The sequence below is a fragment of the Anomalospiza imberbis genome, chromosome 17 (assembly GCF_031753505.1).
Source record: "Anomalospiza imberbis isolate Cuckoo-Finch-1a 21T00152 chromosome 17, ASM3175350v1, whole genome shotgun sequence".
Taxonomy (NCBI): Eukaryota; Metazoa; Chordata; class Aves; order Passeriformes; family Viduidae; genus Anomalospiza; species Anomalospiza imberbis.
Genome location: NC_089697.1, coordinates 9250067 through 9273443, shown reverse-complemented (window position 1 = coordinate 9273443; position 23377 = coordinate 9250067). Strand labels below are relative to the sequence as shown.

Sequence of the window (23377 nt, the reverse complement as noted above, 5' to 3'; positions counted from 1 at the left end):
CGGCTTTGGGGACTCCTGCCACCTGGAGCTTCTCTACCAGGAGTGACACAGGGAGCCCAAGCACCTGAGTTTCAGTCCTTGATTCCCCACTGTGACCAGGATTTCCTTTTCAGAGACAATACCAGAGGGCAGTACTCTATGGCAAGTCTTTACGGTTGTCATTATCTTTAATAATTATTGTGGGAAAATCTGCATTTTTTGGTGTTATTTTTTCCTGTCCTAAGTGATAGCTGTCTGTTGACAAGAATTTCTTGTTGTTGATTTTCACACTCAGATAGGAGGGAATCTCTCCTTCAGTGAGATTTAACTATGGTATTTCCTGTACTATGTTCCCCACAACTCTACATCTCCAGATTTTAAAACTCAGAGCACTTACATTATAAAAGCTTCTAGGCTGTGATTTAATCCTTCAACTGTAATTGTCTCAATATAAATGGAATAGAGGTTTCTTTTTATAAAGGCTTCATCACATGCACATTTATTTTCTATCAGGAATTTTTATTTCAAATATAAACCTGAGATGCTGATTGCACTTGTAGTAACTTGCTGCATAAATTCAATCCCTCAAAATTCCTTATCAAGACAAACTAAACTCTCCATGCTACTTCTAGGTGTAGCTTCCTATACAAAGTGTTTTGAATTCCCACCTCTTCCATAAAATTTCTTTCAGGGATCGTCGAATGTTCTGTCGAATCTGAGAGTTGGGCTGTGACTGGGCAGGACTGGCTGAGGCTTTTGCTTGACTACTTCCAGTTGCAGCTGACACGGAAGACAGTGAAGGCTTTTTGAGTCCTCCACTCAAACTGGAAGACGGAGCTGCTTTCTTGGCAACTGATGAGCCATGAGAGAGAGGTGACTGTTTGGAAGGAACACTGCCTGACGAAGGCCAAGGTTTCTTGGGAATGACACCTTTGAAACTTCCAGCAGGTTTCAGTGGTGGTTTAGTTAGTGAGGTGTTGGAGTAGGATGGGGACTTCTTTGAAGGCAGATTTTTGGTGAGAGAAGAGGACTGTTTCTCCATGATAGATACCACAGCCTTCTTCGGTGCCGATGTGGACTCTGCTCGATCTTCGTTCCTCTTCTCTTCCCTTTGAGCTGTTAAAACAAAGAGGAAAACACAATATTAAAGGCTTAGTTTTATAACTTCATATTCATGAAGACCAAATTCCAATTTATAAAGAAAAGTCTGTGAAATACCATCTCCGGTGAATAGCTACCAGGCAAGCAGTTTAAGCTATTTATTCTCACTTGCCTTGTTAAAAGTGATTTTTAAAGTCATGCCATGGTTGACTTGTTTGTTTGTTGAAAATTTTGTGCATAAGAAAAATGAGGGGGGGTGGGTGGGAGGAAGGCACCACCTTCAAAGATTCCTGAGTGGGATTTCATGGTTAAGCTTCAAAATCAACCCAAATGCTTATACATATAAAAAATAAAAATAACACAATACAATCCACAAGCTGCATTTAAACAGAGAAAGTCTCATAGCACTTTACAGAACCAGTTCACTGAGATTGACCTGACAACAAAGTCCATGAACTTGAAATAGTACTAATATTGCCCTAAGTTGAGTATTACTGAAGTTTAATAAATCTATTCAGTTCCTAGCTAGAGTCTAGATTTCAAGAGTATTTAAACATTAACACTGCTGTCAGGCTGTAGCCATCTAATTCTCACCATTCTCAAACTATTCCATCCATAATATTCAGTTTTCCAAATTCTAATGTTACAATAACTGATACACATCATATACAAAAAAATTTACAAAGTGTAAGTAAAAGCTCTCATTTTCACACCTGTAAAAGATATACTTGCACTGGATTTTAAAAGCAAATAAGTTTTTAAATTGCATTTCATCTGTACCACCTTCTGGCACTGAAAGGAACAATTCAACCCAGCAAAAAAAGCCAAACCCCAAAATACACACATCCCCCTCCAACAGAACATAATTTCCAAGACACCAAATATACTTTGGGTAACATCAGCATATGGATCTTGAGAACTCAAATGAGGATGGGTTCTGAGGCAAACTACCAAAAAATTAACTCCTAAAATAGAGTTGTTCCAAACCTTGTTGAAGGTCTGTAGCTGTATCAGCCCACACCCCTCAGGTGCAATATGCAGGACACTCCCTGGGCAACGTCCAGGAGTTCCAGTAATTCTACCAAGGACCAACTGGTCCCTCTTCACCTTCCAGGTCTGCTCTGATGAGAGCAGAAATCACTGGAAAAGGCCTAAACCGTCCTGAGATGGACTTGATAGGGACCAAGCCCTCCTGGGAGGGCCTGGTTCAAAACACCCCACACATCAGCATAAATTCCCAACGTAATCATCCCTCAAACTGCAGAAGGTTTGGCATTCTTAAGGGACAAATGATACTACCTTATTTCATGAAGAAATGGCCTTGCAAGTGTCTGCTTGCCTAGTGGAGACCAGCACTTACAGCAATGCCCCTCTCAGCCCCCTCCATCTAACCGGCCCTCGGTGCTGGCAGCTTCCATGGACACTGGTGGATGAGCCAAGAAACACCACAGGAACTGACCTTTTGTAAGGTGAAGTGCAAGAGTGTATGCTCAACTTCTGCTGGAACACAAGAAGCCAGAAGATGGAGAGACACTGTATCCCCAGTTTTCTCCTAGAAGTATTTTACAACTGAGGATTTTTTTCTGAACCAGATTAACTACTTGAAGTGTAAAACAAAACCTGCTGTCAAAGTACATTAAATAATTTCATAGTCTGAGATGATTTTGCTATAAATGAAATGCAATTACTACCCTCACACTACTCCCAGTTTTCCCTAGATGGTTTTGATTCCTGTCTGACTGAGCAAGGGACACCTTCCATGTGACCCACAGAGTCTCTCCTTATGTCTCCCCTAACACTATTCCAGCTGTTAAGAGGACTCTGGCAATGCCAGGAGGGAAGAAGAGGATAAGGAACTATTGCTGATATGATTGATTTGGTCAAGCAGGGTCCCCAGAACCCGAGAGGTAACCAGCCAACCTATTCTGAGGTCAGTCTTGAACAGAGAAATGGCAAATATCCAAAACGTGTGCACTGGTAACACTGCAGGAATTACTCCCATTCTCTTTCTCCTGGTTTATTTTCTGCACAGAACTGTACCTTTCCAGGCAGGTAGGACAGCAGCACACTGTGACCTGCCACAACAAGGCAGGACAGAACAGCTTAGCTTGTGGTGACAGCAAAATTCAGTCCTCAGTACTAAGATGTTTAGTTCTTTGTGGTTACAGCAGAAGTAAGACTGTGAATTTATTCTTAATCCTCTAACCACTATCTATTTAATGATTAGTTCAAAGTAGTTAACAAAAACTACATTGATAGAACTCAAAACAGCAGAACCAAGATGTTTTGTATCCATCAGATGTTGTGTATATATAAGAAGTATACCCGCACTAAACACCTTTCTGTTACAAAGAGCTATATCACAGTAAGAATACAGACTTGTAAAATAAATTAATTAATAAATAAAAGCTCCTAGTACAAAGCTAGATTGACATTTCTGGGGCTGAAGGTCACCAGAGTCTGTAAGGTCCAAGGACACACAGAGGCATCCTTTAACCTGCCAGCTGACACCACGACTATTCTTAAAGTGTGTGATTTTATGCTTCTTTAGCAACAGAAAACATGTAAATAGCTCCCAAGTATCATGCATGCCTGACAGTTTCAAGATACAACACTATTTTATACCAATTTCAAGTGTCTCCTGAGTAGGACTTGTTGATCAGACATGGATGGCACAGATTCTCTATGTACTAACTCAGCCATAAGTGACTCCTCTAGTTCTCCGGAACTACCAAGGTCCTGTTCAAACTGACACTGTCCAATCAAGCATGTGCAGGTTTTGATAAAAAAATTCAGAATACTCAGATCCTCTGTACAAACAAATAGTCTGTAAGACCTGTACATGAGGCTAATCTAAAAAAAAAAAAAAAACAACAAACTCTTATCCTGTTTTGACAATGAAAAATCAGAATTTTTTGTCCTATCAAGTTCTGGGTTACAGTGTTAATGTGCTGCCCCATAATTCAGCTGAAGCAACTCACTGTGCATTACATGGGTCTTAAATCCAATGCCCAGGAGCAGCCAGTGGAGGGGTGAGGAAGGAGCAGCACTGTCTTTTGGGGTGGCAGCTCACTCTCCTATTGATCTAGCCACAACATGAACACACCCCAAAGCTGACAGCACCTCCTGACAGGTATGGGAATGTGGCAGCAGTATGTCTGAAATCACTAAGAGCAAAATGTGCTCTTTTCTGAGAGCAGTATGCCAACACATATGGAGCTTTACTTCTGAACAGATGCCAGAGCTGCTCAGCAAATGGATGAGACAGATCATGGACCAGGTATTCCCTCAGCCCATGATTTCCAAAGGGCCAGTTTGCTTGGCCCTGCAGTCTATGGGCAGCATGAGGAGAAGGCACAGCCAATGCTACTGCACACACTGGCCACTGTATTCTATACTATGGTGGGTTTGGTCCTTTTCGTCAGTAGCTCCAGTGCACCTATAATAAATGCCCTAAACCAAATTTAAAGTAAAAGGATGAGACAAGCACTGAACATCAGCCTATCCCACCTAAGAGATTAACATGGAGTTTCACCACTGGCAGTTCAGAATAAGGCATTTGGTGGTTCTTCTATTCAACCCTTCTTGACGTCAGAAACCCAATTTAAAATAACAGTAATTCCCAATTGCCCCACTTTGTCTCATGGGGCCACTTGTTAGGACAGGAACAGGATCCTAACTGACTGAAGGGAGGCATGGGCTAAAGAGACCGAGGTGCAGCTGTAGCTAATGAGCCAACACGTTCCCAGGGTGAAACCCAACAAGTCCTCTGGCAGAAAACTTCATTCCTCCCAGGCTTAACAAACACCATTGCTTGGTGTGCTCACTACAGGCAGACACAGAATCTCTCCCACCAGGTGTGGACAGACACAGAGCCCCTCCCCTGAGGAAATTCCCGCTGCAGTTACACTTGACATTACAACACACAGCTGTGAACGAGGTTTCTGCACGCAGAGCAGAACTGCCACAGCATCTGCTGGGACAGACGAGCCCGACGGTTCCAGGTACTTCTGAACCTCTCAACACGGTGTCTCGGCACTGCCAGGTCATTGTGGAGGCCCAATTAAGCAGATTTCCACAGTGTAGGGCTGTTAACTTTGCATGAAGGATTTGCAGGCTGTACTTGCAGCCCAGTCCCTCACCAACACCCGGAGGCTGGGTTTCACACCACCAGCACGTACATTATCCATTTCTTCCTCAGTTATTAAAGAATATTTCTGTATAGCATTTAAGTCCATTCTGGTTCTTTCCCTCTTCCCTCTCCACCCAATCCTTCTTTGGAGTTACAGCTTTTGAAAGCCACTTCAAAAATTAATCCTGATTTCTATATAGGTTATCTCATTTGTGATGAACAGTTTTGCCGAAACTATTATTTTTCTCATTTTTAAAATACTGCAATAAATGTGCTATTTCTTTTCTTTATATAGTTTTAAAATTGTTCAAATCACAGCTCTTCAAAAGAACTTTAGTTTCTGTCTCTAGTTGATATTAAAACTTTTAAATGCTGTGGAGATAAACCACAGGCTGTTACAACTGAAGAGCCCATTTCCAATGACTCCAGTAAAGCTGTTTTTTTTTTTTGGTGGTTTTCTAAATTGAAAAAAGCATCATAGCTCCTCTTACAGGACATTAAAACACTTTTGTGCAATACGTCTTGCAAGCAGGCAGAGTACTGTAATTTTCTCTACAGAATTAAAATTTTGGCATGAGGCTGTTCATACACCAGCAGTACTGTCTCTGGTGTCAAATATCATCTTAATGTTTCCCCTGTGTTCTCTTCCATCTACATTAATCGACTTTCTCTCCCCAGGATGAAATTCCTCCAGGCAGTGTGAGAGGAGCTGGCGGCTGTGTCGTGTCCAGCTTGCACAGAACTTTCTGCAGTGAGAGCGCAGGCCCAAGGGAGCAGGATGTCAGGAACCCAGCACTTGAGGGGGCACTGCCCAGCACAGAGGCAGCCCAAGTCTGTCTGGGTTTTACCGCTCCTTTTCAGACATCTGTCTCACTACAACAGAGAGTTTTAGGGAAAAATCCAAATCCCCATAACTAACTTCAGTCTTATGCACAGTATATGATCTTCTGTTGCACCAACAGTAAGAAAGCTGGTAATTAACATTTTTCTTTAAGAATAAACCTGTAAAATTCCACAAAATTAATAATGCAACCTAAGCAGAGAACAGCCACTTGTGATCCACCTGTTCAAAACTGGATCGTATTTACTACTGTTTAGATTTTTATGCCTTTAGAGGAAAGAAAATCCACAGTGCTGCAGCAGTAATAAACCCATTAATACCTGTTAGAAAGTATCTAAGCAGCCAGTGTAAAGGCTGAGCAGAGCTGAGCAATTCCATCCTCGGACAAGAGCTGATCTCTAGAGGCAGCAGCACTGGCCCTTAGACCAGCTGACAGGAACACAGGTGTGCACAGCCCAGCAGAGCCAGTCACCTAGGCAGGACCTGCCCTGCCAGCGTTTCGTGTCACACCAGACTCAGGCAGTGACCTCGGCCTCCAAGTCCCGCGGCTCCTCGGGCTCAGCCGCAGGTGGCTGCGGTGGCCGTCCCCGCGCCGTCGTCGCAGCGCTGCAGCTTCTCTGCTCCGAGTGGGGCAAGGTGAGGGCAGCCATTGGCACACAGGTTTCCTACGAGGGAAACACCTCACCCCTTTGCCAGCAGCTGAGAATTTAACAACCACATTTTCTCTCTGGATAATTGTTGGAGAGGACAGGCAGGATTTCCCAACCTCCGAACTGGTGTGGTTCAGCAGTTTCCCACTGCCACTCAGCCCATGTCCCAAGAGGAGTCATCTGACACAGCTGTGTGATGACACCCTCTTGTGTGACTTGTGACAGGAATAACCTGGACAGAGCAGAATTTAACCAACCCCCCTGCCCCAACGCAGTGGCCACTACTAAAGTTTAATCCACGAGTTCTTCCGAGGTGAAACCTTTTAGAACTGAAAAAACTGAGTAAAAGACACGAGTGAGCAGGTGCTTTAGCTGTCAGTCCTCAAGCACTCCACAAGAGGAAGCTACTTACCAGTTCCGAGCCAGCTGTGCCCAGTCCCGTGCTGGGGCCGCCTGACATGCGAGCCTCGGGCACTGCTCAGCGCCGCTGGGTGCCCCGAAGCCCCCTCTGGTGGCACCGAGCACCGCTGCCCGCGGCTGTGCAGATGAGCTCTGGGACCGCTGCAGCTCCGAGCCTGTTGGACTGCTCCCTCCTCACACCTGCTTCTGCAGGGCTTTTTGTCACTTCCCTCACAGATAATTCAGTGCTAGCCCTAATTCAGATGTGTTGAGCTGCTCTTAAATCGGTTTCAGTGTTAGTTTTCATTGTTACCTGCCCTATCTCCTTCCACTTTCAAGACTAAATCAAACTTTATTGAACACTAGTGTCTGGTGCATGCTGCCTGCCCACTGCTGCTCTCTGAAAGCCTCCATCAGTTCTGATCTGTTCTGCAGTTAAGCTGCCTGTGTGCCAAGCCTCTAAATTTAGGCACACAAAATAGATCTGTCCCTAAATTCAGGAGACTCAAGAGACAAGGGCCTGTCTTTCCTGCAGTGATTTGTGTTCAAGCCAACCTGTAGCTCTGTGCTGATGCACATCTGTAGCATTGACACCAAGCTTTATTTTAATCTACATGATACTGTAATGATCTACCTGATCTCCATTAGACAACTACATCTTTACTCCTACCCCCCTCTTAAGGGAGAGAAGCACTATCTGAGGCAAAAAAAAGGCTTCTTATTTCCCAGACTGTTCATGGATTGGCATCATCACTCCTCGCAGGGACAGGCCATCTTCAGATTCCAAGTTCAGCATAGATTGGACACAGTGAATCAGCAGCAAACTTGATTTTAAGTGCAAGTGATCACCTCAAAAAAATCCCTTTTATTTGGGGACTAGCAAAGAACTTTTTCACTGGCTATGGAGTCAAGTGAGCAACTTCAAAGAACTGAAGTAAAATTAGTAAAAGAAAGCAAAACAGCAAGAGGGTGGCGAGTGTTTTTAATCAAACTTTCATCACTTTCAGTGTTGATGAGATAAACCACCCTCATATGCACAGTGCCTCTGGTAGCTGTACCAGGTTTCTGCCCCCCAACCCTTCCCCTGAGCAATGGTTCTCACACTGAATGCAAGCACCCCTGATGGCAGGAGTGCTGGCCTGCTGTCTCAGAGTGCCTCAGGTGTGCTGCTGGGTGTTTGAGAGGCACATGCCAGGAGCAGGGACCAGCCTTCCTAACTTAAGAGATGGCAAAAATCTTCACGTGGCTGCCAGCCACAGGGCACGTGTGACATACCTTGCAGAGCAGAGAAGGGGAGCTCCAGTAGTTCACAGGCAGGAGATGAAAATGGCTCCCCAAGGATCCCACTGCTCCTTTTAACTGGCTGGGTCCCAGGGGACGTTGGCTTCCAGCACCATTATGGTCTGCCTCCCTCCACAGGCAGGGCTCAGGTCTCGTACCAGCCCCAGGCCAGCACAGCCCCTGCCAGTCTCATGACGGGAGTTCAGCGCTGGAGCCAACAGGTTATTTTCCTGTACAACCCTTCCAAAGCCAGGTCTCCAAGGTGAATTTCTCAGAACTTCTGGCAGACTCAACTTGAGTATGCTGATCATTACTGGTCTGTCAGCAGCCCTTCTGAAAACTCCTCGAGTTCAAACATTTAGGCCAGACCGATATGCAGGGCAGCCAGGTGTCCCAGAAAAAGTGGACAGTACCAAAGTCAGTAATTCTTTACATTTCCCTGGTACTACTTGATACTTACTGCCTCTCAGGACAGGCCTACATTGCAGAATACAGCATTAAGCAAGACACCTTGACTTTCTAGGAGTCAATTCAGATGGCAGCAGCAGTTCAGTTGTAACAGTATGGAACCGTACAGCCTAGGTTTTCCTGTGGGGAGGCAGTCATACCCAAAGGAATCCAGGTTACTATAACCTGCCAGTCCTTGCAGGCAAACATACCTATGGCTTAAAAAGCAAAGTTTTACTAAAATATATTTTACGTTAAGCTAAACCAACAGCAGTATATCCACATCCACTGCACTCAACAGCCACAACTTCAGGTGGCACGATCTTGCCTGAAAAGCAGCATTAAATTGGCACCAGCCTGTGGGTAGACAAGACCTTATCTTTTACTCTTCATATCAGTACTTACAGCTCCCTACATCACTATTACTTCCTGAGCCATAAATCCTGTCTTTAGTGCACTCTATATTCTTCCTGCTTTCTGTAGAGTGGTTTATTTTCTTTCTTTCCTGTCTTCATGCTGTTATTACATACAGGAAAAAAAAAATCAAGACACAAGGAAATGCACATAAATTATGCATGCTATAAAATAATCCTGCCATTTTGATGCACACAGCAGTTTCTGCTGGTGGGGCATCCCACTATCCCTGTGTTCCATTGTCAAAGTCTCCTTATTTTGTTAGAAGTGTACAGGAATAAACAGTCCAATATCTGTAACTACAGACGCACATCCTATTCCCTTTGTGTGTGGAAAAGTTCAGCTGCAGAACACATTAAAAATACTGAAAACAGGTAACAAAACAAAATTTGTATCACCAGAGCCAGGGCTCCCACTTCCAGGAGGTGGCAGAGTTGTCTCTTCAGAATTCCCTGCTGGGAAGCAGGAGCAGGACCACACACACTGACTTTCTCTGAAGAAAACACTCCCCCTTCCAAACCCCACTCATTAAGAACTTTAGTGAAATACTGGTACAACACAAGGTATGACCATAATTTGCTATAAATTCACATTGTATCGTCTGCAGTTCATGTAAACATAAGTTTAGTGATTTGGTGTGACAAGTGCTTGTTACTCTGAAGTCCTCCCACAAGAACAATAACTTAAGGCTTCCTTTTGAGCTTTTATCTAAAAAACACTCCTCACTCGCCTGCATGCTTAGTTGCTCTTTTCAGGAAAAGAAGGCAAGATATTTAAACTGTTTTAACACCAGAATTGAGTAAATTATCACTTTGTGTATTTATATTAGTAACTCAGGTGAACTTCAAAGCTTTAAAGCACTAATGAATACTTAGCATACTTAAGACTGGGTAGTTTAGAAACTGGGATACTGCAAATGCTTACCCTCTTCCCCTCCTTTGGGATTAATTTTCTATTTTAAAACAGCATTTGCTACTGACTTCTGCTTGACAATTATTAGTAAAAATACAGAAAAAAGTCTCTTAAAAGTGTTGCTGTTATAACACGGATCTCTGAACAATGTTCATAAATCTCAACAATCCAAATACTTGTATGAATCTGGAAGCCAGGATGACTGCTGAAATGCAATGTAAGAGCTGAGCACTGCATATTAAATTAACTAATTTTCCTAACAGGAGTAAAAGCAACTCTTCTGAAAGGGAATGTGACTCAGAGCTAATTTCCTTTTATATGTGTACTTCAAATGCTGTCTGAAACTTTAGAAGCACTTATACTTAATATTAGTTTATCAAATCAAGGTATTTCCCACGGTAGTTTTTAATTAATCAAAAGGATTATTTTCACTGGGCAAAGAAAGATGGAAGACAGTGTCATTTTTCAGGCACCAGATTCTGGTGTACCAAGTCACTTCGAAGTACAAGTGACTCGTATCCCCAAAAGACACAGGAAACTTAGGAAGTGAAAAATAACAAAGTAATGGGGTAACAAAAGGAAAAAAAAATATGACTGTTCTGCATAACTGCACCAAATATCCCTTTCCTAAACAAATGTAGAACAGGTTGGGAGAAGGGCCCTGGTGGTAGGCTTAAATGTAAATACACTACATGCTCTGACCACTCAGTACATCTTTAAAAGTGATATGATTTTCTTAGTACTACTTAACAAAACAACTCCCTCATGCAGTTACAACAGAATCTTGTAACTCACAAGTACTGAGTAAATACATAAAATAAATCTATGTTTGAAATTATAAAGTGTCTGATGTAAAGAGTATTAGAGAGTGATTCTGTCAATCTGGTTAAGTTTTCTTATTTCCTAAAAGGCCTTCTGCACTGAAGTTGCAAACAAGGATTCGATGAACATGGCTGGAAGCTCTGGAAGAACACGGGCAGCCTTCTGAAAGACTGCATTTGGAAGTCCTTTGCCTCTTCTGGACTACAAATCCTTCATAATCAATGTTCAGAAATGCACATTTCTAAACTGGGAGTTGCTTGGTTTTCAGATCTGCATCTAAACCAGACTACGCTTGGTCCAATAAACATGTTTTCCTTGACAGACTAGATCAGACTTAAGAGGCTTCTCACTCTTAGATACCTGAAGTGAAGTGAGATGACTCTCATGAATTTCCCTAATGCTGTAACTCTTAGGTTTTGAACAGCATATAAAGATTTCTTAAAGAAATAAAATCTGGTAGAGTACTTTTGCAGATGGTGCACTGGCAGCTTCTCAGGAAGATTACAGCTCAGACCTATCAACTGAAAAGCAGGGCATTTTTTCACAAATACAAACAATTTATCTGGACATTTAGTAATGGCAGAGTTCCCACTATCAATGCAACTTACCTTAAAAAAAAACTGAAGCTCTTCCTTGCATTTGATATAAGAGTTCTTAATCACATTAACTAGGTTGATCTCTATTTCTTGCTAAAGTCTGGTATTTACAATGTTTTGGAATCAATTTCACTATTTAGCTGCAGGAATCCAATTTTCTACTGGAAGTGGTTAAATCTGTAAAACCTACAGTGTAGTAAATCTTAAGAGCAAACTCGCTTAAAAAAACCCTGAAACTTCCTGCCTCATAACCTGTATTCCTGTCTCTTAGGAAAAAGACAAGCCATATAGGAATAAGTACATTTTAAGTGAAATAGTTCCATGGACACCTGTAACTGTCAGAGTCAGAAAAATCTGATGTAAAATAAGCTCTTATAGTTTCAGTTATGTCTTTTTACTAATTTTAGTTATGTTTAGAACACTGTTTCTGACAAAAAAGCTAAATTTTCTTTAAAAGAAACTAAAATTAATGGAAGTTAATTAAAATATGTACCTTAAGGGAGTTTACTATACAAGAGGTCAAGGGCCTAATATGCAGCAAAAATACACAGAGAAAAACTACAACCATTTAACTTGATGTGGGTAAAGACCATTAAAATATACCTGGTAAGTGCTATGTTCATCAACAGCAATTTAGGGTAGCTGGTGTTCCCTCAGTGCTTAAAAGCTTTAACTAGAAAATCTCATCTCAAATATTATTTATAAAGTTGTCAGTTACTTTACATGTAAGTGTTCAATAATTAGGTTTACTTATCAAAATAAAATGTAAATCGGCTGAAGTGTGGTTAGAGAAGCTGTGAGAACTGAATTTCTGATTCATTACTTTTCAAAGGAGTAAAGTGGAGGTCACGTTGTTGGTAACTGAAATGTCAGATTTCATCCCAAGTTCCATAACTGCATTATAAAACTACTCAGAGTGAGTCAATTAAAAAAAAAAAAAGTAAAAAGACTTGTTCAGGCTTCAAAGCAGTATTTACTTACCTTTGCATGAGTTACAAGGATGCTACTCAAAACCTGCAAAAATATGCAAGGCAGTATCTCTGCCCAACATCCAGCTGAGATGTGTTCTTGTGTGTGTGGATAATGTGTGGAATATGAACAGAGAAAGGGGGGAAAAAAAAGAAAATAAAGGTAGTAGAGTTCTACCCCCCCACCATAAAAGTAGAGGATGGTCCTTAAGTTGTTTCATGTAAGAAAGAAAAGCAGCAGGAGAATACTTGACAGTTAAAAGCCGTTTGCAGAGGTGTCAAGTATCGCTGGATACCACGTTGAAGATTTCATTCTCGGCACCAGGCACTGAAAATGCAAGACCTGAGAGACAGGTGCCAAATCTAAATTACAAAAATACAATGGAAATTAGTACAGGCAATTGCTGATTCACAGTGCACACTGCACAACCTTCTTGTAAAACTGAACACAAATGTCTCAATACTTACCTTCTAGATTAGAAACAGACACTTTCTTTATGGGAAAAATTTCAAGCTTAACCATGTAGTTTTCATCCAGAAATCAGCTGGGTAGATCAACAGGCTCTTAATCATACAACTGTCATATGATACATATGAAACTCCTAAAAGTGTCTCTCATTTGTGTGCATCTGTGTGTGAATCTTTGAAGGTGGAGAAAAGTAGCTTGGTGCCACAGTAAGAAAAATCCCCAAATCCTAAACTCCCTGGTTTTGCAGAGCCAAGAATGGATGGGTATTCAAAGAAAATATGATTATTCAGGAATATCCCTAAGCCATACATACATTTGAACAACAGTGCAGGTGAAATGGCAGCAGTCCTTTCAGGCTTTACAGCATTGTAATTATGATCGCTGGCCCAGGACGGCGTGACGGGTTCTGCCGCTGGCTCTCGAGCAGGAGCTTGGGTGTTCGCCTCAGTCTTGGCTGTGCTCACAACAGTCTTCTTCACATTCACCTCTCTTTTCTCAGGGAACTGTCTCTTTTGGTTTGAAACTGGTTTGATGCCCACCTGGATAATTAAAAGTAGCCTGATTACTAATAAATCATCAAACATATTGCATTTCACAAACAAGCCAAGTGTTACACACATGTACACCAGTTTCTTTTATAGTAAACTCTTTACTTTTATAGTGCACCATTTGAAATGATCTGATTAATCCAAAACCCAGTAATGTGAAGTTTGGTTTAAGAAGGCAAAATTAATTTGACTTAAAGTAAAGATGTAATTACTTGAAACCGTACTTTTTTTAAAGTCACTGCTATCTAGACGACCCTTGCAAGGAACTATCTCCATCTAGAGGCAAGTATTAAGACTTTTTAAAAATTACAGGAAAATATTTTATTGTCCTCAGCACAGGAAAAGGCAAGAGAATAATAAAAAAAATAACAAAGCTCCTCTTCAATGCAGTTTGATTTGAGTCTAAAAGCAGAGCACAGAAATAAGGCACAGTGCTCCAGGGCAATTGCTCTGGATCATGAACACAAGCTTACCTGCTGCTGAGGCTTTGGTACGCCAGGCTTTTCAGATTTTGGTTTGACCTTCTCTTTAGGTTTTGGTTTTGCATCCTTGCCAGAACTCAAGATCTTCATGGTGGCAGCAGCATGTTTGAGGATGCAGTCATTGCTGCAGTACACGGAGTCGGGCTGGGCCACGTTGAAACAGCCGGGGCCGATGCACTTGGAAGCACCAGGAGCTTCAATTACCTTCAAATACAGAGAAATGGAGTGAGGTCAGACTTCAAAGGGGAAACAGCAGAACAGCCTCTGCAACATGGAGAAATGCTTACACAGCTCATGTGCAGACTCTGCAGCTCTAACCTACACAACTGCCAGAGTGAGAACAACAGCTGCTCATGACACAACACAAATAACCCATAAAGGCTAAAATTTCACTTCTCTAACACATTTTTTTCAGGATGTACTGCATTTTCAAGTGGTTGTTCTGCTAGCCGTAAACAAAGGAGCCTGGTTTCCTACATTTTCAAATCCCGTAAGTACCCAAATGCTTTTTACTGATCCTCTACATCATGTGAGAAATGTCCTTAATAATGCAAAGCTGGGTTCCCAACAGCAAGGTCTCTAAACCATCCCCATCAGCTGCTCTCTTCAGCCATGCACACATGTAAGAGGAAGCATTCAGATATTAAGGGGTACAGCTTATTCTTGCTCTAGAGGTTTTACCAATTTTAATTTTAAAACTCTCCAACTTACATTCTTACATACAATTTTCACATAGCCTCCTACTCCTTACACATTTACAGGTTTGTCTCTGCAACCTGAATTTTCCTCTAATTCAAAATCACTCTCCATTTATGTCAGGGTGTTACAGATGAAGAACTTCCTCTTCCAATGTTGTGATACAGAAAATAGCACATTCCTTAAAAACAGAATGCATTAAGTTGAAGTCTAGAAATAGTTGAAAGCTCTTTTGGCTCCAAGCTATCACCTCTGGGTATTATGCTTTTAGTCGCTCTTCTAAATTACTCCTAAAAATGATACAAAACACTCACAACTACTGTAGTTCTAAACAACCTCTCATCATTTGCAATTACCAAAAGTAAGTTTTTCAGGAATATTTCCAGTTAAATAAACATTACTTGCATAGTGTGACTGACTTCTCTGCAATCAAGTAGTACACAATTTAATCTGCAGCAGCCTGATAAAACCTGGATTTGGGAATTTTCCCATTATGTACACACTTAACAGGGAAGTAAAGATAAAGAGCACTTGGTGATATTCAGTAGCCAACACCAACAGCACTGGACTCTGTGCTTTGTGTACAAAACCTTTGTGTACAAAGGTGTATAAACGTATATGAAAATATTTTTGAGAATACTGTTTTCTACACATTTATCTTAAAACAGTAAATATTTATATATTCAGCTCAAACTGTTCTATCTATACATTAATCTCACTGTGCTGCCATGGACAGCTCTGAAATCGAAAGGGAAATGTCCAAGACACAGGCACTACTGCAGTACCTAAGGCAGAACAAAGACAACCACTGTAGCACTTGTTTTTTTAGTTCAGGTACATTAAGCTGAAGAAGCTTCTATGCCTTTCCAATTGGGCATGGAACTTTATATTACAAAATTTAAACTTCAAATTTTGAAATAGCTCAAAATACACATTTTTATATTTAAAAAGGCAGTATAAAGAAATTTTCTATTTGCTGATAACCTAAAGCAGCATCAGGACAAAAATCAGAACTTCAAAGACTAAGTGGAAGTACAGCTGGAATTAACTCCAACAGAGACTTGTTCATATTAAATAAAAAGTTTCACTACCATTGAAAATGTCAAAAATGTTTGAGATTATTTCTAAGATAGTATAACACAGCACAGGATTCTAGTATTTTTATTAAAATAATATGTAATTGTTTGACTTTCAAAACAGTATTCAAAAAGGGCAGAACAGCACAAACTTTTAAATCCTGCACTTGAAACTAAGTTTTAATTCCTGTACTGACAGAACTATGGATAAACTTCTGCTAACCAGCAGTGTTCAGTGGGCTGTTCAGCTTATGTGTAGTTTTTAAATCAAGTCAGATTTATAGCCATACAGGTCATTGTCTGCATGTACTCAGTGAAACATGAAAAATAAGAAACAATTAAAATACTTACAGGCTGAAATATCTTTAGTTTTTTCTTCCCACTCGGATTTGCAGCTTTTTCAATCCTACCCTTGATTCCTTGGTCCTCAACTGATTTTTGTTCAATTGTTCCTATGCTTGTGAATTCTGTGCCATCCGCATTTCCTTGCTCCATTTTAGCTTCCCGCTGGTCTAGTTCTGAAACAGGCTCATCCTGTCCCTGGAGAATGGTGCAGTTTGGACAGATATAGTCCTCACCATTCCTCTCCAACAATCGCCCTCGAGCCTCAGAAATACCCACGCAGTCACCATGAAACCATTCCTCACATCTATCACAACAAATCATAAACCTGGAAAAAAAACCCACCAAGAACAGTAAAACACTGTGAAATGAAAAGACAATTAATGTTCAGTGAATAGTTCAAGCAACACAAATACAGCACCCCAATAAAGCACCAGTGCACGGCTCTGCCTCACTGGTTATTTCTGTACTTGCTTATCCTCTTTTAAGTATTTGTTCAAAACTCCCTGCCAAAATTCAACAAACCCAAAAGCTCATTCAAAAAGTAAGCACTAGCATCTATCTTAATTTTTTATCACAGAAAAATTCCAAAATTCTTGCACTATGTCTGCAGCTGAGCCCTTTGCCTACCTGTTGTTATGAGGCTGACGACAAATACAGTACAGGGTATTTGGGTCGTAGATCTCAGACTCTGGTTTGCTTTTGGGCTGTTCTTCAGGTTCCTCATCTGAGGCCCCCTTTGCACCAAGGGCAGGCTTCTCCTCCTTCTGAGCCTCAAGATCTTCAGCATCCTCCTCACACACAACCACCTGACTCGCAATCTCAGTGCTGTCTGCAGTCTCAGGCTCCTGTTTGACAGGCAACTCAGACTCATCCTGTTTTTCAGGTGTGACATCACCTGTTTTGGCAGGATCTTGCTCAGAATTCCTTTTCCTCAGGTGGTTCTGCACATCCTTCAGCACCAGCTGAGGAGGTTTCTGCTCAACACGTTTCTTTCTTAGCCGATTTTGCAGTTCCTTTAGTGTTAACCCATCGCTGTCACTATCAGAAGTAGCATCTTCCTCTTCCTCCTCCTCTTCTTCTTCTTCCTCTTCCTCTTTTGTGGGTCTGCTTTTAGGGCTTTTCTGCTCCTTACAACTCCTGGTGCAAATCCTCCGAGTGACAGGTTTTGTATCTGGAGTGCTCTCAACACTGTCTTCAGAAGCAGTTTCAGCATCAGTGGCTGGCCCAGAGGCTGCTTCACTGGAGTCCTCCAGGGTAGTGGGAACACTCCTCCTCCCCCTGCGCCTCACCGTGGTCAGGAACTCTTCCACCCTCTCTGTGCGCTTTGGCTGCCGCCCACTCCTCCTGAGGTTTATGCCTTGCTGCTGCTGCTGAGGCTGCTGCTCACTGGAGTCCACATCAGCATCTCCTGCACCCTCTCTCTTGGCAATCGTGGTCCTCCGAAACCCCCAGGTTTTCCTGAACTCTTTACTTGTTGGCTTGACAGACTTTTGTTCTTCCTCATTGCTTTGCTCACCTTTATCATCCAACATTGATGCTACAAAACAAGGGAAGGGTTAATAAAGTGGTGGTGATTAATGATGTGCTTTGATAAAACCTTTTTCCAATGTGTTATTTTCTTTGTAACATTATGTATCTCTACTTCATATGATGAGCCTCTAAACAGATAAAGTATTTTCTTGTGAATGTAACGCAACAGCAGTAGAAATTAAATACATCACTGATCACTGTGACAACATAATCCAGCTGCTCCTGTTACAAACACTTGAGTTATTTTAAATAATTTACACACATGTAACACACATATATACATGACGGACAAATAAGCACATTTTCAACTGCAAAGAAAGAACTCTTACCAGGAGAATTGTTTTCCATGTTGTCAGTATTAGCTTCAGACTCTAATGGCACTGTGTTTCCAGCTTGTTCCATAGTACAGGTAACACTATTCCCACTCTGAAATGCTGAACGGAAACAAAATGTCCAAAACTCTAATTCAAAAATATTCATAGCCCAAGTAATTAGTAAATATTCTCACTTCAGTATTAATTGTAACAAGCACTTGTATTTCAAGCTACAAATGTTCCTTCAAAGTACTAAGTTAAACATGTGGGTTTGGATACTATACTGACAATATTTTATTGAGTAGCCATAGTATTTCTGGTATTTTCTGGTATTTCTGAAAAAAAAAAAAAAAAAAAAAAAAAAAAAAAAAAAAAAAAAAAAAAAAAAAAAAAAACCACCAAAGAAAAAACTCCTCCATGGTATGAATCTACTTCCTGGGGTTTACCTGGGCAAAAACTCTACAGCAGCTCCACTCACTTCTGTGTGGAATGAAATGTAAAAGCTGGTCCTTGACATGGTTATTTACAAAAATGTTTTCAGCCTATGTGATCTACCAGAATGACCCAAAAAAAAAAAACCTGATTCAGCAAAGAACCTCCAACTGTCACAGACTCAGCCACGAAAAAGAGAAAATCTGTGCTGACAACCAGATCTGTTTTCTCAAAAGTCTTTCCCAGCTTATTGAAGACTGTTATTTGAGAAGGCAGAAGCAAATAACAGAAATAAATGTAGGATCTGTATTTTGGTAAATTTGAGAATAACCTGGTTTGAACAGGTATTACTATATTTCCCATGAGCTGCATGCCCTGGAACTGCTCCTAAGGAGACAGACACTGCTCTGCAGCCACTGCAGTGACACTGCTCCCAGGGAGCTGGAGCATGCAGTAGTAACTGCACCTCAACGAACAGGCTAAATAGAAAACTGTTTGAAAACAAAGGACATACTCCAACTCTCCCCAGGGATGTTTCTGGGTATGTGCAACACTGGCTGAGGACATGAGCAGAATTCCTAGATAACAGCACTGAAGAATCAGATGCTTTTAACAGCTGTACATAACACAGCTACAAGTTTTCAGAGACATCCTTCAGCAAGCTTTTCCCAGTTTTCCAGTGCTCCCTGGGAATAAATGCCTCCTTATTTCATATACTGCATCATTTCCATTGCTGTTCCGTCTTAACACAATCCCTCCTCTGCAAATCCTCTGCTTTCAGTGTTACATTTAACACTGCTGGAACAGAAACGTTAAGGGGCAATGCTATGGAAACATAAAAATCTATGCAGATACGTTGAAAAAATTAACACTTCAGTTGTAACTGTGAATCCTATAAATGTCACTGGAAAAGCAGCAGACGTCAGAACATTAATTTAAATAGTAACTGATTACTTTAACATTACAGACAGAATAAGAAGTGAAATTTAAGCTGGCAGTACACAGGCAAAGAGCTCCAACTGTCTCAATCCACTATGAAATTCCTTTAACTGCCCCCATTAAAAAAACACTAATGATAAATTTTTAACTTTTTTTAGCGACACTAAAATTATATTTGTACCAAAAATGTCACAATATAATTAAGGGAGCAAGTCAAAACAGTTGGAAGTTTACATCTTTGTTTACTCTGGAACATGAAGACACTTTCAAACCTAGAAGCAGAGGTTACCCAAATTCTGAGATACAAATTTTTCAGCTAAAGTGTAAATAACTAAGAAGACTCTCCAATGTCCTCTGTACCTGACACAGCATCAGAGGCTCGAATGGTTTCCCCTTGAAGAGCTGAGCCAGAGGAGGGCAGCACAGGATCAGAGTCATTCAGCATCCTCCAGCCAGGACATGCTGAATTTCCTGACTCACACGTGCCACAATGAATCTTTGAGTTGTCAGCAGGTCCAAATGCTATCAATCTTCTTTTTCCTGCTGGCTCCTGGAAAATAACAAAGGGACAAAATAAGGCATCGATATATTTATTAGCTTATCTTACTCTTGTTTAATTAAATTTGAAATAGTTTTGCTTCTATTACATTATAAAGCAAATTCCATTATTTTGTCTTCTTGACAGTTTTGCACTTTCAGAAATACACTGGAACTGGAAAAAAAAAGGTAAAAATTAAGCAATACCACCTCCCCAGTTACCAACAGCCGAGACCTCTGAAAGAAATACAAAATATTATTGCACTCCCATTAATTCATTTAGATGCAATTAAGATTTCCAGAACAGCAACAAAACTGTAATCAAGAATTTAGAATGTGCAACATTTAAAAGCATTCTGGGAGTGGAATTTACTAAGTACAGACAGTCAAGAAAAATACAGAAATGCTTTTAAACTCCATTAGCACGGCCCAGCTTACAATAGGGCAGATTTACTGATTTATACAAAATTCAATCCAGGAGACATTGCAGCTTTGAATGCCTGAGTTTGATCATCAGTAGGCAATGCCTGCACTAACTCAAAGTGGCCTACCAGACTACAAGAGCACTGGAAAAGAATTTGGGAGGTAAAGGAGGACCAGCTGGACAGGATGAACTAGACTATGACATCAACTGGTGATGACAAAAGAACAAAACTGAACACGGACCCAGGGTGCGTCAGCACCCTGCAATTAAAGATGCTGGGGAACTGCCACAGCAGCTGTAGGACACAACTAAAACAATAATAATCTCTAAAAGGAATAAAAATCGGTTATTAATACTTCAGGTGAGGAGACATACAAATTTTAAAAATCCTCAGACATGCCAATATATAGTCTAACTTTGATTTTTAAACAATACTTTTTTTTTATTTTTACAGATCTCTGAAGCCCCAACTCCTAAAGCATCTGTGCTCTTCCAAAACCACTTTTTACTTCTTAAGTAATCATCATCTCTAGGTGTTCTCCGATGTCACTGACCCAAAAAATGAGGAATGGGGAAAAGACAAAACCCTCCCCAAATGCAATTTTCATCAGCGAATCACTTTATTTTATGAAATATAAATCTCAAGATTTGCATGACTGTGGCAGAGCAGAATTAGTGAAAACAATACTAACTGGAGTATAGAGCTAGATTCACATCAGTATTTCTTCTCGGCCCAGCTCTGTCTTTTCTATGGGGGATTACAAACATTCTTTGCCTCAGCCAATCACTACCACTCCAACAACAGGAGGAAAAATTAAACAGCAAAAGAGAAGAGAACACAATTATAAAGACCCTGGTGCTGTACCTCATGGCACTGAATACCTGCTCTAACAGGTATTTTGCTCCACTGCCTGAATCGGGGATTATATCCAGGGACTCTGTCACTGAGTTTAAAGTGCCTCCTTCCACGGTGTAATTCTGAAGGAACCTTTCAATCTCCCTGCTCAGCATCTCCAACTGATCACACATCATGCAATTTTTAAGTGATATGCCTAAAGGGAGCGGAAAGTCGGCTAATCACTTCATTTAACTCTGTATTAAACTATGAAACAAACTAAGCCTGTAGCATACACAAAAAGTGCCTCCTGTTTGGGTACTCACCCTGAGGAGGGAACTAACTGCCTGCAGGGCTGGGCTCAAAGTGCTGCACCTGGGCATTCAAGGCCCTGTGTGCAACCTGCTCTTCAAATGGTGTTTGAGTCTCCAAGTATCAGCACAATATTCCAAACCCAGAACCAGCATCATCTCTTAGGAGACACAGCTGGTTGAAGACAAAGTGCATCCTGCAGGGTCACTCACTGCCCACCCAGCGCCTCAGCTGCACAGGGCACAGGCTCCAGCTCTGATTTAACAGAGAACAGCACTAACACCTGTGATACCTGAAAACAATAAAGATGCTGTGCCAGAATCATTCTTCTTTTTGCTATAGTGGATATTATCTAATCGCTATTACCTATATTATGACCATTACCTATGGGAAAAAATTTTATGGAATTTCAAATTTTCAATTTGAGAGACATAAATATGCAGTGCACCTAAACACTGAAGTTACAGATCCCATGTTTGCTGTAAAATGCCTGGTTGTTTCTTATTATTGTTTAGAATCTCCACTTTTTCCTTTCTCGTGTGGTTCAAAATATTTTTCATGAAAAAGAGGAAGTTTCACACTTATTTTACATGCCCCTGCTTGTGAAGAATTGCATCTTAATACAGACTAAACTTAATTGCCTAAAAGAAGCTGAAAAATCAGATTTATCAAAACACAAAAGCATGAAGCCTTAACTCACAACTATACTTTGTACTTCTAAGCAAATGTTCTACAAACTGCCTGCAAAAATATTTACTACAACATATGGCAACTTTGGAATCTTCAAATACCTCTTTCTCTTCCAGATTCAGTTGGGCTTTTTGTTCATTTTGTTCTGTTTGTTCTCAAGTTCAGTGTTCAATTCCAGCTCAGATACTGACAGAAATGTCAACAGAAGCAGAAAACTGTCAATCTTGTTTTAAACAAGCTGAACATCCAGGCTAATTTTACTTATTTCTCCTAACACAGTATATTAATCACATTTCTGAAATTGGAAGTTCCAGCTGGAAACTGAAAATTATTGTATTTCCCCTAGTAGACAATTCCTATCAGCATCATCCTGTCTTTCTATGTTAGGTAACTATATCTAATATTCTGCAGACTATTAGAAAGAATATTTTGTTCCTCTGGAAAAAAAAAAAAAACCTGAGGCAAGAACCTCTATAAATGATGGGCTAAAAAGGCAAATGAACATTAACAAAAATATATTCAGAAGGCCAGGTTCCTGCTGAGGTTCACAGCTTCTGTGAGAAGTAGTCTCCCGTGGGAAAATGTCTAAGGTTAAGATCAACTATAAATGAATTTAGAAATACAAATTAGGAGTTGCTGCAGTAGCATGAGCATTCCAGTGAAACAGAACAGTCATTTAACTGGAAGTGGAGCATAAAGCTGATGCTCAGTATCTCAAGAAAGAAGGTCCAGTCAAGGAAATATTTAGTTTTTTCCTCTCCCACTAGTTTTCAGGTAAAATGTTTCAAATTATCCAAAATAAGTTAGGCACTTGATTTCATTCTGGACTTAAATTCCAGAAGCAATAGAAGCACAGAGGTATTGTAACCTAGAAAAATCACAGAATTGCCACAAGCTTTTAATTTCAATTTGGTCAACTATTCTCAAGCAGTAACAAACCCGAAATCACAGGGCTGCCATACTGCAAGACAGCCCAGCACTCACATTCAGTAGCCCTGTGGATTCTCCAACTACTGCAAACCCTTGTGGTTTTCAATAAACAGACTGAAGACGTTCCAGAGCAGACTCAGCAGCCAATTTAATCATAGACTAAAAAGAGAGTCCCAAATTTCAAATCCTGCTACTGCAACACCTCACAACACACATTAAAAATCTAATCTCCAACACACCTTCACTAATCAAACAAAAAACTCGCTTGTAATCTCC

General features: G+C 40.7%; 1 protein-coding gene across 6 annotated transcripts in view; it reads right to left on the bottom strand.

The window, feature by feature from the left end:
• Positions 1 to 23377, bottom strand: part of DIDO1 (death inducer-obliterator 1) — a 153784-nt gene that overhangs the window by 16098 nt on the left and 114309 nt on the right. For 4 of the 6 annotated variants that reach the window (XM_068207933.1, XM_068207937.1, XM_068207935.1 and 1 more), the window contains 7 exons: positions 19734 to 19923; positions 18018 to 18122; positions 16786 to 17695; positions 16165 to 16483; positions 14033 to 14245; positions 13325 to 13550; positions 648 to 1095 (listed from right to left, as the gene is read on the bottom strand). In XM_068207933.1, coding sequence (XP_068064034.1) covers positions 648 to 1095; positions 13325 to 13550; positions 14033 to 14245; positions 16165 to 16483; positions 16786 to 17695; positions 18018 to 18122; positions 19734 to 19923 — 2411 coding nt within the window. Of the gene's footprint in view, positions 1 to 647; positions 1096 to 8818; positions 12906 to 13010; positions 13551 to 14032; positions 14246 to 16164; positions 16484 to 16785; positions 17696 to 18017; positions 18123 to 19733; positions 19924 to 23377 lie in introns of those variants that run through there. The other 2 variants (XR_011004790.1, XM_068207936.1) reach the window with 2 other exon arrangements.